The sequence below is a fragment of the Seriola aureovittata genome, chromosome 10 (assembly GCF_021018895.1).
Source record: "Seriola aureovittata isolate HTS-2021-v1 ecotype China chromosome 10, ASM2101889v1, whole genome shotgun sequence".
NCBI lineage: Eukaryota > Metazoa > Chordata > Actinopteri > Carangiformes > Carangidae > Seriola > Seriola aureovittata.
In genome coordinates, this window is record NC_079373.1 from 19515616 (window position 1) to 19531989 (window position 16374).

Genomic DNA, 16374 nt, shown 5'->3' on the forward strand with positions numbered 1-16374 from the left:
AGCTTCATAACCACATCTCAATTTTGTAAATTGTCTTTAAGATTAGTTGTGATATAATATATAAGTCTTAAACTCAGAATTATACTTCACGCACGGACCTATTTTGCACTAAGGTTTCACTTGTAAACGAGATTGAGAGTGAGTGATTCAGTTTCATTTCCGCAAAAAATAGAAACCGGTGGGATATGTGACGTAATGCCGTACCAGGAAGTTTTACGTACTGCGTTTGCGCCTTCATTGTCATTAGCGGCTGTGTTACTGTGTGAATGATGGCAGCTACACCAACAGCATGAAGAGAGTGCGCAGAGTGTTGTCGCTGTTTACGATATGATCCATTTCTTCAGTCGCCACATTTGCTAAGTAGACAGTTACCGTTAGCTTGACTGTGTCTGTAGCAGTGTCTCTTCTACCCGCCGGCCTTTACACACTGGTGTCTGGAGAAATGCAGAGATTGCGGTCTTTGAAAAGGGGCTGGCAGCTGCTGAAGTCAAGCTGTGAGGGAGCAGCAAAACATGTAAACACCTCGCCTTCGATCTCAAGAAGTTATAGTCATGTAAGTGAATGCCTTATTCAAACTTAATTGAAACTAAAATTAAGGTGAACGGACTCAAAGTGAAGAAACTCATGCACGTTTCGTCTTTTAATAACTTAGCTGATGTGCTCGATATTAAAGTCGGTAAGAAATGTAGCGTGAGAGTGGCACCATGTTGAGGCTAATCACAGCACACACACTGATTACTATGGTGTGTGGTTCACCTAACATTTACAACCTCAGTTATTACTATCTACTTCTATTCACCCACTTTACTCATTAGCAAGTTATCCACTGCAGTAAAACTCTGGTTTGTGATTTATATACTCTGGGAACAAAGTCTCACTCAGTTCCCTGTGTCTGAAGTAACGAGATCATGGCGAATGCTCAGCCTGTAGTATTACCACAAGTTAATGAACAACATTATGTTTTTATACTGCACATGTCCCCGCTCTCTGGCCCAGCTCCATCCTCAGGGCCACAACTCCTTTGGGCTCCTCTTTGACATAGATGGGGTGCTGGTGCGAGGCAGGACACCGATCCCTGCAGCCAAGCAGTGCTTCAGGAATCTGGTGGACCGCAATGGGAAATACAAAGTGCCTGTGGTGTTTGTCACAAACGCCGGGAACTGCATGAGGCAGACCAAAGCTGAACATCTGTCACATCTGCTTGAGGTTGAGGTAAACTGAACATCTTTTTAAATCACTGCAAGTGTCCTCAGCTTGCTTTTTTTTCTGCTTTACATCAGTCTTTTTCTCTTGGCTCCCTTCATGTCAGGTGTCTCCAGACCAGGTGATGCTGTCCCACAGTCCTTTGCGAATGTTCACTCAGTTCCACAACATGTGTGTGCTGGTGTCGGGACAGGGTCCTGTGGAGGAGGTCGCTCACAAGTATCCTGTCTTAAATCAGGGACTCTGGTTCCTGCACTCTGTCTGGATGTTGACCTTAAAACTGTGCATGTTTTGTTTATTCAGTGCATTTTGTTCATGTCCTACTTTGTTATCAGTATTTAATCTTTGTACCCTTTGTTCCCTTTGCGTCCTGACTGTCTCGGTGGAGGCTTTTTCATTGATTTCTTTTCTTATTCTTTTCAAGGAATAGGTTGGAGTTTTTCCCTTTTCTCATTCGGGATTAGTTGTTATTAGTTCACTGAGTCAAAGTGTGAATGTTTGGATTTCACTTTATGAGTAAATCGGTGGTTGATCCCTTCCTGGTTTGGTGTGACAAAACCACCCTGTGTTGGTCTAAACTAGACACATAGGTTATATACAGTGGACAGATATTTTGAAGTAATTTAAACAAATTACGAGGACCAATGACAATGAATTGCAAGATTGCCACTAAGTGGTATCCAAGACTCCTTTTTGGACCCAAATATCAACCTTACATCTGCTTTGTGGCTCATAACTCCACTTGTGTTTGACTTTAACCTACCGAAATTCAGCCTGGGCTTTCAAGATGTTGTGACTATAGATATGCTCAGAGAGGCATATCCGCTACTGGATGTCGTGGATCACAACAGAAGGCCCAAAGGCAGTGTGAGTATTACCACTAAGGCCAATTTATGTTCAGTCACAGATGAGTTAGACATCTTACCAGTTGTGTAAAATGTCTTACAGATTCCACCCACCAAAGGCTTACGGCCAATAGACGGTATGTTTCCAAAGACAGTCAACACTGTAGCTATAAGTGTCATGCTTAACAATGAATAATAATGAATGCATTTATGACATCTAACTTTTTTATATAATTTCCTTATTCACTGGTTTGTTCCTACAGCTGTCATCTTATTTGGCGAGCCGATCAGATGGGAGACCAACCTCCAGCTTATCGTTGACGTGCTCCTAACAAACGGGAACCCAGACAATACCTGGAGCTCGATGCAGTACCCTCACATCCCGGTCCTGGCCTGTAACATGGACCTGCTGTGGATGGCCGAGGCGAAGAATCCTAGGTAAGGTACATATGTGTCAAAAATACACGTTACATTGTAGATCAACCCCTGAAACGCTGTTATAAGATTTGAATAACTACAGTGTTATTACCTTGAATGTCCCTGTCTCATAGGTTTGGTCACGGTATGTTCCTGGTGTGCTTAGAGAGCCTGTACAAGAAGGTCACAGGCCATGAGCTGAAGTACGAGGCTCTTATTGGTAAACCTAGCGTGGTGACTTATAACTACGCCGAGCTGCTGATCAGACAGCAAGCTGAGAGACTAGGCTGGACCTCACCTGTGAAGAGGCTCTATGCTATAGGGTGAGACACTCATCACTCAGAATCATGTTCCTTTTTTTCCTTTTTCTAACACCAAAGCTTTGATTTGAACTAAAAGCTCCTTTTAATATGTTGACTTTCTTGTTTACAATCACAGCGATAATCCCATGGCTGATATATACGGAGCCAACCTCTACAACCGCTACCTCCAAGCTTCCTGGTCCACCAAGGCCCAGAAGCAGGCTAAGAGTGGCGGAGGAGGTGTAGATCCCTTGGCCGACACTGTTGATGATGCACTTAAAATGACATCAGCAGAGCTCGGCGGAGCGTCCAGTGTTTACGGGGCAGAGGAGGACCTCCCAGAGGGGTGCAGCTCCATCCTGGTGTGCACAGGAGTGTACAGCAGGGACCAGCAGGAGCTGCTCTCAGACACAACACAAACGGTCACCGAGCAACAAATCTTCCACGGCCACCGGGACTTCCGCTTTGACCCCAGCCTCACACAGCCGTCCTTCGTGGTGCAGGATGTAAAGGAGGCAGTGGAGCTGGTGTTCCAGCAGGAGGGCTGTCCTCTGGAGTAGGACGAGTCTCTCAAACTCTGGCTCCATCTCACAGCCTTCCAGTAAACAGCTCTAACACCTCGTAACCAGTAGCAGCAGAAGTTTTGTGAGAGTGTTTGTTTTTTTTTTTTTTTTTTTTCCTAAATCAAATCCCCTGATTATCACAGGGGAGATGTAGCTGTTACTTTGGCTAGTTCTAATAGATTTTCATAAAGTGCCATAGAATCAGCTGCACAAAGCAACAATATGCAGTTTTAACACCAAATATAGGAAAGTTACAATTACAGAAGTTTTACATTGGCCCTGCATGATAGTATGTCAGAGACTGCTGTAATATTTTTTATACCTCTCACACACAACACACACTTATCGGTTTCTAATAGTTCTAGCTATTGCATAAATGTAGTCAAGGACTCAAGTTCAGCAAGTCTGTCCTTTTTTGCCTTTGTAGAAAACAATCTTAAATCAGCTGTCTTTTAAAAACGCACAGATCATCTAGGTGTTAAATTGCATGCATTTTTACTATGTTCAGACTTCTGTAAAGTATCTGTCAGTTCATCGATGAGAGCTGAGATACAGTTCGAACAGTTACACCTTTAGCTGTATAAAGTTCAGATTGATCGAGAAAGAGCTCTGCAAAGATAGATTTGTTGGTTCATCTGTGACAATACCACATATTGTCCAGATAAAGACGAATTTTATGCTTTGCACAATAGCCTACCTAACTGGGTCATTTTTCCTTTCCAAAATATACACCCCCCAGCATGTCTTAACTAGACCACTTCTGCTGTTTGTTTTTACTGCTATCATATTTCAGCTTGTATTTGTTTTTAAGTTAGGGTGGATATGTAACCACTAATACTGATGAGATTAAATAACCAGGTTTCAGTTAAGTACCTCATCAGTTTTGATTTTTAGCCTTAATCAGGAGTATGATGATTTAATTTTAAAAAACAATGTTGTCTTATTTTGTTAATTGGTCAGAATTATACAAAGTACCACGGTTTCTACAGAAATTAAAAAGGTGCTATTTTTTTGTCAACTGGTTGTAGCTGGGAAAATTTTATGAACGGTTAATGTGAATGTCTGTATTAGAAAACTGTCTTGGGAGAAAATGTTGAATTACGGTGGCAGCACTAGAGAAAATTTCATATAGTGCTAGTGTTTTATATTTGTAACTGACAGGTATAACAGTGTATGATTTGCAGGTGACTTCAATTGCAGGTTAAAAGTGTGGAACTTTGGTAATGTACTGTAAAAGCCATACTGTATAAAAGAACAATTAAAAAGGATGAAAGACACAAAAAGTTGTCAAGTGAAAACATTCTGTTAGTGTGTACAGACTCTTCCAGCAGTGGTGTGGTTTGTAACACTGGAGTCATTACCACATTACCCATTTAAAACCTCTGTCAAACTGATTCTACTAACTATAAATATTAAAATTCAAAACATATACAAAACCTATATTCACTCACACACACACACACACCACACATACACACACTGCAACATATGTAGTTTCTCAAAAAAAAATCTAATGCAAATAGCCTCCCTTCCCTTGTAGAGGAACTTTTCAAACACACACATGTACATTGAGTATTCAAGCTGCCACCACTATTTTTCAAGCAATTCTTAATGGACACGTCCCTGCTTCAATGCGCTCAGCACCCACACTTCTTATCTGAGGACACAGTACCATGGACTGGGTGGGAGCTGTTACTCAACATGAACTGAGATGAGTCTTGCGAGGCCTCGTCTGTGATGGGCATGCCATTCCGTGCCAACAGCTCCCGGGCCATGAGGATGAAGGCCGCCTCCACGTTCTGGGCCTCCTTGGCTGAGGTTTCTAGAGCAGCAAGAACATTGTTGTTTTCTGCCAGAGTGCACGCATCCTCGAACAACACCTGCCTCTGAGCATGGAGGTCTGACTTGTTCCCTGCAGTGGTGAACAGAAGAGGGATAAGTGGATTCAGATATCTATAGCTATCAAGTTATCAGAGCTGAATGATCTGAAAAGAGCCCAGTAACCGGCACATAATGCAAATAACTAATAACCCAAAAAGAACAATAAAAATAGGGCTGGTAGTTTATTATCTGCCTATCATTTTCTTGATAGTTTCTCGTTTGTAAAATATAAAAAAACACACAAATTTATCCAACTTATTAGTCCAAATTCCATATCCCACAAAATATTCAGCTTATCATTCAGTTTTCATTCAGCATCAAATCCTCACTGAGAGGCTTGAACCAGACAGTGTCTAGAATTTTACTTGAAAAATTACCAAAATGATTAATTGATCATCAAAATAGTTTTCTATTTATAATAATTTTCTGTTGATTGACACATCGATTCAGTGACTTATTGTTTCAGCTCTAAATAAAACACATGGTTCCACTCATCTGAATGTAGCAACCCTGTTGCTCACATGTAGAGCTGTAGCTCCTTTGTATCATGGTGAGCAACAGCTGATATAACCAAGTCTCTACAGGTCACACCAGAACTCTAAAACACGAACAGAACTGATAAAAAAAAAAAACACAACACATAATTTGGTAACAAAATATTCTTCTGGATGCAGCTAACATAAATTTTTCGACATTGATTAATCAAAAAATGTTTTGTCTCTTCGTCTCATCATTTGGTCTGTTTAACATCAAAACTTGTGAAAAAGAGGTAGAGTATAATTTGTACAAATGCAAATTTGAACCAGACCCAGTCTAAGCAATGATTGCCAGATCACGTGTCTCATGTAAAAAAAGTAATTTTAATGAGCATATATAGAACGTGGGTAATGGGTGGTTCAATGGAGGGGGACTTCAGCTCATCTGACAGGGCTGAGGGGGCACCATCATGGAAACCCTTGTGTATTGTGTCCACTTACTTGCTCCTTTCGCTACACCTACAGTCTAAATATGTTTCAGATTTACTGACCAATGTATTTTATTTCTTCTTACCAATGAGTATCAGCACCACACTGGCAGCTCCATACTGCTCCACCTCCCTGATCCAGTGGGGAACCGATTCAAATGTGCCGCGGCGTGTGATGTCATAGGCCACCATGGCTCCATGGGCGCTGCGGTAGTAGCTCTGAGTTATGGTGCGGAATCGCTCCTGTCCAGCTGTGTCCCACACCTGCATCTGTAATAACACACAAAACACAAATCAATACAATTTGACTTAAATAGTTACAAATGTGGGTCAAGTAAGTAAATAAGCTTATTAAGTTATTCAGTCCTTTTTGAACAGCTTCTGTGTACAGAACCCAAAACTAATTAGCATAACAAGACATCCATGCAGTTAACAAAAGAGCACACCCAGAAAGCTAACACACAGATGTTATCATCTGACAGAAGCAGTGAGCCACTCCTCTGTCCTCTAAAGGAAAAACACACTGATTAACTGAAACAAGCAGAGGGATTACTTATGTTAAGACAAGAGTAAGAACATAGGCCCATCTCACATATCCATGTTTTTGTTAATTTATAAAAAATTACATGCATATCACCTACCTTCACTCTCTTGCCATCGATGTCCAGGGTACGAACAGTAAAGTCGACCCCAATGGTGTTTTGCTGTTTCTCAATGAATATACCAGACTTGAAGCTTTGGACCACGCAGGTCTTCCCCACATCCGAGTCCCCAACCAGGATGATTTTGAATAGAAAGTCAAAAGAGTCCTCAATCTCTGGATCTGCAGACTGCATGGTGAAGGGAGGAACACACACATACAAAAAAAACTGAGGCTGAAACACTGGATCCAAGACCTTTTTGCCTCAATGCAACAGACCTAGTTTTCTTCCAAGTTGTGTCAATAAAAACTGAGACTATTTACATTTACAGAAACAGCAGTTACATCCTTGTTAGAAAAAGGGGTAAACTACCAGCTGTAGTAAAACAGTCCATATGGTTCCAGTTGAATGTGTGATCCACAGGTGAAGCTGTCCCAGTCAGACATAAAAAAAAAACACCTGATACTATGAATAATCTTACTGCTAAATTCAGTTCTATTCAGAAAAGAACTCCAAAATCAACTTAGTTATCCCATAGTAGAGGATTCAAATTCCTTTTCTCCTGTACAGCAAGTAAAAGTCAGCATTCAAAAGCTTTGTTTCTTCATCCTGTACTCGTTTCCATGTCTACGTTACACTTTCGGAATGATTCCTGAAGACCTTAGAACAAGTGTAGTCTCTACTTCTGCCCTTTAGACTGTCACTTTCTCCCCTCTGTGCTTTGCCCCACTCACATTCATGTGTCATTCTGAGACAATTTAAGACACGCCTCCTACCTGTCTTGGTAGGTGTGATCTCCAACTGCCGGCCCACCTGCACCACTGCATCTTGGGATAAGGATTTTCTACTCAGGCTCTGTAATGGGACACAATACCTGGAAAAGGGAGAATAAAAGTCAGTTACTTGAAACATCACTTATTGAAAGCACTGTGTGTAAGACAGATGTAGGCAAGATTGAGCAATACTTTGCGTTGTCATAAATGGGTTAAGACCTAATATATTTAACTAATTAAAATTCTAAGTACACAGAGAGCAAATTTGCTGGAGGCTTACTTTGAACAGAACCATAACTCTTTATAGAAACAGTTTTACTTAAAAGGCTCAATGTGTAAATACCTGATAAGCAAACAGCTCAAACCACTCCTTCAGTTTAACTACTCCTGACAGAATGTAAACACCTGACTTCTTTGTCTTAGCTGCCGTCCTTTGGACCCGGGAATCTTTCTTTGTGCATTTAAAAAACGCCCTACATAATCAGTGTCCTCATTATGAGCCCCCTCACTGACTACTGTCAACTAACACATTCCACAGCCGTCAACAGAAAGGGGTTAACCGTAGACGAAGACAGCCCAACACACAACAGACAAAAATGCAATGCAATGGAGATAAAGATGGTTATTCTAGAATAAAGTGTAATTGAAATCCTTTTACCTCAGGCTTCATTTATTGACATCAGAGTGAGATGCTAACACAGAATGAGCTCTGAATCTGAATCATTCTCTCTCCCTCTCTATGTGTCTCTCTCCACCCCCTCACTTGTTTCTGTCGTCATCTCAGCCCACAGAAGAACAAGGCACAGCTGGACACAGAACAATGTGTGTGAGGGGCACTTGACCAAGCTGGGTCTATCTTTGGCTGTGACCACGAGCCACGTTCTTTCTGTAGTGCTGTTGTGTGTGGTTTGTGCCTTATTAAATGCAGAGAAATGTGGTTCTGTTGACCACTCAGTGATGGAAAAGACAGGGACAAGAGCCAAAAAGAAACATTTACACTCTCTTTATCGTAATAACAAACTGATTCAATTTACATAATATAAAAGAAAATGTTCCAGGCTTTTAAATGTGCATGTAGCCATCACAACCTAAGTAATAACAACTTATAAACTATAAACATCTGTATCTGTGTAAACATTGTAAAACCTGAACATTTAGACATTAAATTGGAGTTAGTACATCATTACAAGTTCCTCCAGTATATAAATCAAATACAATAATTAAAATTAATACATGTACTGCATTACTGCAGCCATATAAGAGAACAGAAATACTTCTGTGACACATCAGAGCGTCTGTTCAGGACCTGTGGTGGTTTGGATGAGTCAGATGAAGTCACAGACGTCAGTCTGCGGTGTCATCTCCTCTGCAGCAATTGTGCTGTTCTCACAGTGTTTCTGAGTCTAAAAGCAGTGCTGGGGCTTTGCTGGCTTTTTCTCTGTTTCTGAGCTTTCTTGCCAGACGTCTTATTCAGTGATGTTTCTGGAGGAGGGACGTGAATCGGTTTCCATGGGATCGGATTGTAGAAGCTGGGTGATGGGTAGGATTTGTCATAGGGACCTGAGGGAAATCAAACCGATACAATACTGATACATAACAAATATCAACACGGCAAATAAACTGATAAGTTGAAATCATATTGAAATCAGTCCGAATTTGACAAATTTGCATGAAATCATAGATTTTTATCATATGTCAGTTAATCCAAAAATGCTAAATCATGGTTAATAATTCCCAGATAACTGAAATGACCTTACTTGTTGGGTAGCTATGTGATTTTGGACTTCCTCTGCTTTTTTCATTGGTTTTTGCCAGCCATTCCTTAAACCTCTCCTCTGCCCTCTTGCGGCGCTCCTTCTCCTGCTCTTCCTTCAGGGCTGCTACCTCCTGTAAAGAGAAAAGAATCTCTCTCAGAATCTGGCTGTTTTGTCATTAACATTAGAATATCTTTATAAAATGAAAAACAAACAGAAAAAAAGCACATTACTTTCTCCTTCTTTTCTTTTTCTATTTTTTCTTGGTTCTTCTTCTGCAGCCAGTCTTTGTACTTCTGCTGAGCTTTCTGTTCAATCTGCCTCTGTTTTTCCAACTGTCTCTGTATCTCCTCCTCCTCTTTGCTCTGTTTTACAAGCTGCTCATGCTTCTCCTGGGATTGTAAGAAAAAAAAGATTAGAGAAATGACAACTGTAGACCACTGTAGCATCATTAAGAGAAACTGTGATTTTGTTTAGCTTAAAGAAGCAGTTCTGTACCTGTTCTTTTTTCAACTTAAGCCATTCGTGAATCTTCTCTTCCATGACAATCTTTTTCCGTTCATGTTCCCTTTCTTGCTGTTTTGTTTTTTTTTTGAGTACGCGCTCCTAATTCATCGGGTATAAAACGTTGCAGTCAGAGATGCAAACCATGTGCAGTAATAAAAATGATAATCACTAAAACAAAGCAAAGGAAGAAAAGTAAACACTACTGTGATAGAAACTATGAGAAACAGTGGCTTGCCTCTTCTGCTTTCTTTTCCAATTTGATCCGGTCCTCTTTGGCTTTGTTCACCAGCCACATTTCCCATGCACTCAGAGTAGGTGAGGCTGCTGGCTGCAGGGCAACGCTGAACATCTGCTGTGTTTTAGGCAGCTCACATCTATAACGAAAACAAATGTACAGTTATGCATATTCTGCTTTATACGTACATGTTACCTGTCTGAATCACGCAGTCTATGATATTTTACTCGGCTAAGAAAGTATCTCAGGTTTTAAACATTCAGCTGTACCTGACTGGTGAAACGCTACGTCCGGAGTTTTCGCTCGGCCTGGGAGAAGTCTGCTGAGCTGGGCTTGGCTCCAGGTCCTCTTCATCGCTGTCAAAGCTGTCATGATAGATGGGAGAAAGCAGGGAAAATGTATCTTCGTCGTCGGATACAACTTCCTCGTCCAAGTCTCTGGAAGTGTACAAGATTTTCCCCCGGCTGGTCTTGACGGGGGTCGAACTGAAGCCCTCGTGTGCAGAAGCAGGACCTTTCGGCATCCTCCCTGTCGACATTACAAACCGATGTCTGCTGCGGAACACATAATGTCGACACATGGGTACGTTTTGCATAAGTTGTGAGTGGCTTTTATCTTTGTTAACTGAAGTCAAATAAAGCTATGCAACTTTACAGCGAGGCAAAACATACAAACACAACTAACTAGCTTGTTTGACGATCACATGAATAGTTTGTTTTCACGGTTAGCACAGTGGGGCTAACGTTAGCGTTCGCTAGCTGACTTAGCTTTAGTATAATCTAACGTGCTACGAACGTTTCATGCTAAGTACTGCCTAAGTCCACAACATATTTGTGCAGTGTATCCAGCCATATCTGAACGAAATTACAATATTTGGTTGTCTACCTTTGGGCGTATATTTGAAGAAAAGTGTCGCTGTAGTTCTCGTGTCTTTCTCCACTTTTGCAACTGATTTGTTAGCAACTTCGTTTCCCATGATACACCACGCCCCCACGCTCAACTGGACGCTTTTTCTGTAACCATGGAGATGTCTAACGCCTTTTTAATACACACTTTTGTCTCTCCAACATGGTATGTTTTCAGTCATAAACCGAGTGTTTTAATGTGTCTGTTGGTCATTTACAACTAAATTGGTTTCCTGTTTATTTACTCAAATAAGCATGGAATGTCATATAAACACATGTTCAGTTTATTTCATCTATTTTTAGTGCATATACAGTCCTTATATATTTTAATTTTTAATCCCTTAATTTTCATCTTACAATTTTACTCCCGATTAAGAATTTTTGGTTGACTTCCTACTCAATTATACACTTTTTCACCATTGTAAGACAATATTTGGCCTATAACAATCTTGTTACAATTCATAAGCAAGACTGATGACCCCCCATTCATATCAGACTGTGAAATGCAAAATAAGCTGTAGTTAATGTCTCTTCATGACAAAAAGGATTAAGGACATGATGATCCTGCTTTACATATTTGGGAGTGGTAAGTGTTACAACAAGAAGATTCTTTAAAATGATTCATTTGTTCTTATTTTGGTGATAGATATTTTGGGCACACCTAAAATTTCTGAGTTAAAACTTAGAGGCAAATAAACAGAACTATTTAGGTGATGTATATGTTTTATAACTGGAAATTATTCCCTTACTTTAGTGAACATGTACTCTCTTATTGTGTTCAGTGCTGGCCTTGGCTGTGCATTGTTCTTCAAGCAACCAGTTTACAGCCTCCTGTAATAACAGACAGTTGTTGTTTATCTAGCTGCGCTGACCTAGTTGAAGTTAACCTGCTCATGCACTCAGTCTCAATCTCACTTAACATTATCAGTCTAATTACCAGCAGGCGAGCCACGCTTAGCTCGTACACTGATGGACTGCTTTCACAAAGCGATGTGACATTTTGTGACTGTTTGTAATAACCTGCAGCACGAAATTAATTTTTTTGTTGTTGTCTTTTAATGCTACATATGCAACATTGTGTATTCTTGAGTTTTGTCATTTAAACTGTGACTATGGTCATTGCAAGCGAAAACTGTCAGTTTAACCGAATTAAAAAAAAAAATAAAAAAAAAAACATTTTAAAATTGAGAGCTAACAGTCTAGAACTAAATTATAGTGATTCAATCATTAAAGAAAAAATCTTGCTGGTAATTATAGAAATATTTCTGGGATCCTCTCTAAATAGCTCCCATCAATCACTCTTCCTGGATGCAATTTTGTATAATGTGTCAGATCCATGTAAGGTGTCCATAGTTCTGAGTAAGATCATGACACAGAAGGATAATCAGCCACCAGCACGTGCAAAATGCAGGTAGGTGTGTCTGATCCCATGTGTCTCCAGTCCAGCTCCACAGTCACACCAAAGTGAGGGATTCCAGCTTTACCAATGCTGGTCCTGTCCTCACAGGCCAGGAGTTCCCATTCAGAGCTTTGCATGGTCTAATGCGGTCTGCGCCCCAGCAGCCAGCTCGCTGGCCAGGTGGTATGGTGGAAGGAGAACTTCAGAGAATGCCAGGCAGAAACCAACTGCGACGAGTCTCCCAGACCCCTTTTCCAGACCAGGCACCTCCAAGGAAGTCTCGCAAGAAGCTACAAGTTATCATCTGTGTGCTCCTTGTGGAGTTGTGCGAAAGATTCACTTTCTTTGGGATTGTGTGTAACATGATTCTCTTCTGCACTGTGAAGCTGGGCTATGATAACTACCTGGCTGCGACGGTTAACCTGTGCTTTATAGGCGCCAGCACCCTGACTCCTGTCCTGGTTGGGTGGTTTGCAGAAACCTGCTTAGGAAGGACTAAAGTGCTCTACTTGTGTGCTGTTCTTCATTTCTTTGGTAAGATATAATGGGTTGGGTTTGATGCATGTTGTCCAATGTGGAAAATTTGAAACTGTGTGACTATATGATCTTTGACAGAATATTTCTGTTATAATGTAAAATCAGTGTAAGGCTTAACATTACAAAGGTTATCTGTCATGAACTCCTGTTTTCATGTAATATTTGTAATATTTTTGCATACAAATCTACCGAGTGGGTCAAATCTGCCACTCTAAAAAACAATATATGTATATGTGAAATGAACAAGGAAGATGTACAATCATCTGACATATTATGAATTTCAACCTTTAATGTGAGCTAATTTCAAGAGTGTTAGTAATTCTGTTTAGGTGTCATGGCTCTGCATCTGTGAAATCGAGCTGTTACCAGATGGCATGAGCTTCACCTGTCATTGTATATTCTAGGTACAGCCATGCTGCCCGTGGTGGCATTTCCCTTCGAAGATTTCTACATCGACACTCATCACATGACGCACCAGCTGGAACCCCGGGAGCAACAGATCCTCTTCTACACCGGCCTCCTGGCTGCTGCGCTGGGCATCGGTGGCATCCGGGCCATCCTCTGCCCCATGGGAGCCTACAACCTGCAGGGCTACAACCAGCACCAGCTCCTGTCCTTCTTCAACTGGTGGGTGGTGTTGCCATGTGAATGCAGTCATTCACTACGTTAGCCAATGATCGGGTTCCAAACAATCCACTGATATTATATCCATGATCAGTTTTAGGATCATTTAAGAAATCTTCTTAATGATGATCTTTACAATTCAGGGATTGTGCATGGTGATACACTATGTTTTTGATAAAAGAGGCTGATCATCCTGTTAGATTATGAGATTTTGTTTTTATTTCATTAACATTTACCTATTGCACCACTCCCATTTTGGCATGAGGGTGGTGCTTTTTGAATGTTCATGGTGTTCAAAATAGAGAGGTTCATCCTCTGGGGAAAATGAACATGCTCAGGATTTATCCCAACCATCTGCCCTCTACATTTTAATATTTTGTGACACTTATCCATACATGGCAATTTGACCATATACATACATATACATAGCTTTAGGATATATACTGTATATACTGTAGCCTATGATAGGTTGACATTCCAGTCTGACCAATCAACCAATACCAACATACTGATGCACTGCAACTATAGTAGTAAAAATATTAATGTTTTATTATATGTGTACTATAAAATACTACATAATATTATATTAAAATATACTACATAATATTATTATATTGATATACAATATTAATGAAATAACTTATTGTAAGATTTGTTTTCATTACATTTAGGTTCTACTGGTTGGTGAACCTGAACTCCACTATTGTGTTTCTGGGTATTGCTTACATCCAGCAGTCTGTGGCCAAAAATCTGGGCTTTCTTATCCCCTTCACCTCTGTGCTGCTGGCTCTCATTGCCATACACATGATGCGCAACAAACTCACCTACAAACCCAAGAAAGGTAACATATAGAGAAAAAGAGACAAAGAAACAGGTATTCAGGCACACAGCTTGAATGAAAACGTCTGAAACCTCACACTGTTTTTTCATGTGTCCATCGTAGGTGGATCTTTACTGACCACACTGGGAGTCTTCCTGAACTCTTTCAAGATGTGCTGCCTCCACTATCGGCACCTGAGTGGCGATGTGGTGTCTTGGCTGGACCGGGCCAAGGAGAACAATGGTGGCCGTTACAGTGAGACGCATGTAGAGAACGTCAAAGTCCTGGCAAAGCTCTTCCCTCTTTACGGGCTTCAGCTGCTGTACAGAGCCTGCATCACACAGGTAGGCCACTAGGAACATAATGGTTCTTTGTCTTCTTTTTTTTTTATCAGAATCATTTCCCTATATGAATGTTAAAGAATATGTTTCCCATAGATTCCCTCAGGTTACTACATACAGACAATGAACTCCAACCTTCACCTGAATGACCTCCTGCTGCCCATCGGAGCTATGAATGTGATCAGCATCCTGCCTGTGCTGCTCTTGGCCCCGCTGATGGAGTGTGTCACCACCTGCTACCTCTCTATGGAAAAAACTCCTGTGGCCCCTGCAAAAATCATTAGTGAGTTATCTCCACATATGCAAACCCCTGCAGATGCACACATAAGTTTTATGTCTTCAGCTAAGCATCCCTTTGTCTCTCTTGCTCTTCTACGTCTCTCATCCTCTCTCCTTTCCTCCTGTAATCACAACCCCCCGTTCTACAGCCCCCTCTCTCATCATCCCACTCTGTCCATCCTCCCCTTCCAGCTCTGGGCCACGTGTGTGCCACTCTGTCAGTCCTGGTGGCAGGTTTGTCTGAGCTGCAGAGGAAGACTTACCCTCTGGTGGAACAGACGCTGTCTGGAAAGGTCCTGCAAGTGTCGTCCATGCCGTGTTTCCAGCTGGCACCCCAATACATCCTGCTTGGTCTGGCAGAGGCTCTTGTCACCCCTGCATGTGAGTAAGGCACTTAAGCTGTTCATGATTTCACATGATACTGGTCGCATATATTCTTTTGATGAATCTTCCCAAACACTCTGAATTTGCCAAATTAGCACAAACCAATTGATGCATGATCAGGCAGTCCATGTGAGTTGCTTACCTTTCATGGTAATGATGCCTTGCATGTCACAAATATGGAGAGAAGATGATCAGACATTTCCGCCGTCACTTCCTCTCTGGCAGGTTCCCTCATATCTTTCCAGCTGACCCCGAGCCACATCAGAGGCATCTCCCTGCACTTCCTCACTCTGTCCTATGGAGGGGGCTGCTTCCTAGGAGCCTTCATCGTTCAGCTGGTTTACTTTCTCTCTGGAGGTAAAAATGAGAAAACTTTTTGGAATTCATCATTGATGCTGATTTGACCACAACTATATTTCATTACAGGTAACTTCTACCCAAGCATGCTGCATGATGGGAATCTGGAGAGATTCTTCTTCCTCTTGGCCACACTGATGGCTATAAATACCCTTGTATTCTGGAGTGTATCTTACAGGTACAGTGTTATTTTTAACTACCTTGACTATATGGTGGAATAAAGGTTCAAATAGGTTATTAATTTTGCATAAGAACGTTGTCATGTATGGATTGAAGTGAGTTACCCATGTTCAGTTCCATTACGGTTCATTTTAATGTGCTTTTCAACAACTAGTAAAGACATTATGTGACTTTAAAAAGTTGTGATTCATGGCTCTAAGTGTATTTTCTTGTTACCTTGATGTGGCCCAGGTACATAGACCTGAGTGTGCGGGGCAAAGCACTGACCCTCAGCCCACTGACTGAGAAGCTGCGGCATTACAAAGCCTTCCTGCGCTTCTATGACACCGTGGATCGCTCCTACACAAACACCTCCTTTGAATCCATTTTATGACCGTCTTCATTGTGACCTCTACTGTGAGTGGCGCTGGCGCTGCATGTTACTGTGTCAAAATCTGTAACTTGGGAAATTGAAATACATGGA

General features: G+C 41.2%; 4 protein-coding genes across 6 annotated transcripts; 2 read left to right on the forward strand and 2 right to left on the reverse strand.

Annotated features, from left to right (window-relative positions):
• Positions 1 to 221: 221 nt before the first annotated feature.
• On the forward strand, positions 222 to 4613 carry hdhd5 (haloacid dehalogenase like hydrolase domain containing 5). Its single transcript, XM_056386425.1, has 8 exons — positions 222 to 553; positions 997 to 1212; positions 1310 to 1422; positions 1977 to 2070; positions 2152 to 2185; positions 2312 to 2486; positions 2600 to 2788; positions 2904 to 4613. Exons 1-8 carry the CDS (start codon positions 443 to 445, stop codon positions 3325 to 3327), a joined length of 1356 nt encoding a protein of 451 aa, XP_056242400.1. The 5' UTR covers positions 222 to 442; the 3' UTR covers positions 3328 to 4613.
• On the reverse strand, positions 3422 to 8437 carry LOC130175839 (ras-related protein Rab-19). Its single transcript, XM_056386427.1, has 5 exons — positions 8248 to 8437; positions 7593 to 7690; positions 6817 to 7005; positions 6262 to 6445; positions 3422 to 5242 (listed from the first exon to the last, which is right to left on the reverse strand). Exons 2-5 carry the CDS (start codon positions 7641 to 7643, stop codon positions 4968 to 4970), a joined length of 699 nt encoding a protein of 232 aa, XP_056242402.1. The 5' UTR covers positions 7644 to 7690; positions 8248 to 8437; the 3' UTR covers positions 3422 to 4967.
• Positions 8438 to 8576: 139 nt separating this feature from the next.
• ccdc34 (coiled-coil domain containing 34) lies at positions 8577 to 11129 on the reverse strand. The gene is made up of 7 exons (XM_056386426.1): positions 10971 to 11129; positions 10355 to 10613; positions 10086 to 10224; positions 9842 to 9949; positions 9577 to 9735; positions 9347 to 9476; positions 8577 to 9149 (listed from the first exon to the last, which is right to left on the reverse strand). The coding sequence occupies exons 1-7, from the start codon at positions 11059 to 11061 to the stop codon at positions 8947 to 8949; spliced, it is 1089 nt and encodes a 362-aa protein (XP_056242401.1). The 5' UTR covers positions 11062 to 11129; the 3' UTR covers positions 8577 to 8946.
• On the forward strand, positions 10535 to 16359 carry slc15a5 (solute carrier family 15 member 5). 3 transcript variants are annotated; one of them, XM_056386421.1, is made up of 10 exons: positions 10535 to 10667; positions 12825 to 12923; positions 13331 to 13553; positions 14222 to 14391; positions 14494 to 14714; positions 14808 to 14994; positions 15183 to 15371; positions 15600 to 15731; positions 15801 to 15909; positions 16143 to 16359. In XM_056386421.1, the coding sequence occupies exons 1-10, from the start codon at positions 10664 to 10666 to the stop codon at positions 16282 to 16284; spliced, it is 1476 nt and encodes a 491-aa protein (XP_056242396.1). In that variant the 5' UTR covers positions 10535 to 10663; the 3' UTR covers positions 16285 to 16359. The 3 variants fall into 3 exon arrangements, with proteins under 3 accessions (XP_056242396.1, XP_056242397.1, XP_056242395.1); XM_056386420.1 differs by lacking the exon at positions 10535 to 10667 and having other exon boundaries at positions 11174 to 12923; XM_056386422.1 differs by lacking the exons at positions 10535 to 10667; positions 15600 to 15731; positions 15801 to 15909; positions 16143 to 16359 and having other exon boundaries at positions 11164 to 12923; positions 15140 to 15358.
• The last annotated feature ends 15 nt before the right edge of the window (positions 16360 to 16374 follow it).

Bases quoted from the DNA above. Each gene is read 5' to 3' on its own strand.
- LOC130175839 (XM_056386427.1), bottom strand. From the start codon at position 7,643: ATGCAGTGGTGCAGGTGGGCCGGCAGTTGGAGATCACACCTACCAAGA. The intron at 7,006-7,592 runs GTAGGAGGCGTG...TTCACCATGCAG, and splicing joins GATCACACCTACCAAGACAG to TCTGCAGATCCAGAGATTGA. The intron at 5,243-6,261 runs GTAAGAAGAAAT...TCACCACTGCAG, and splicing joins TGTGGTGCTGATACTCATTG to GGAACAAGTCAGACCTCCAT.
- slc15a5 (XM_056386420.1), top strand. From the start codon at position 12,533: ATGCGGTCTGCGCCCCAGCAGCCAGCTCGCTGGCCAGGTGGTATGGTG. The intron at 13,554-14,221 runs GTGGGTGGTGTT...CATTACATTTAG, and splicing joins CTCCTGTCCTTCTTCAACTG to GTTCTACTGGTTGGTGAACC. The intron at 14,715-14,807 runs GTAGGCCACTAG...TGTTTCCCATAG, and splicing joins ACAGAGCCTGCATCACACAG to ATTCCCTCAGGTTACTACAT.
- ccdc34 (XM_056386426.1), bottom strand. From the start codon at position 11,061: ATGGGAAACGAAGTTGCTAACAAATCAGTTGCAAAAGTGGAGAAAGAC. The intron at 10,225-10,354 runs GTACAGCTGAAT...TTTTCGTTATAG, and splicing joins CGTAGCGTTTCACCAGTCAG to ATGTGAGCTGCCTAAAACAC. The intron at 9,150-9,346 runs GTAAGGTCATTT...GATTTCCCTCAG, and splicing joins ATCACATAGCTACCCAACAA to GTCCCTATGACAAATCCTAC.
- hdhd5 (XM_056386425.1), top strand. From the start codon at position 443: ATGCAGAGATTGCGGTCTTTGAAAAGGGGCTGGCAGCTGCTGAAGTCA. The intron at 1,423-1,976 runs GTATCCTGTCTT...ACCGAAATTCAG, and splicing joins GTGGAGGAGGTCGCTCACAA to CCTGGGCTTTCAAGATGTTG. The intron at 2,487-2,599 runs GTAAGGTACATA...CCTGTCTCATAG, and splicing joins GCCGAGGCGAAGAATCCTAG to GTTTGGTCACGGTATGTTCC.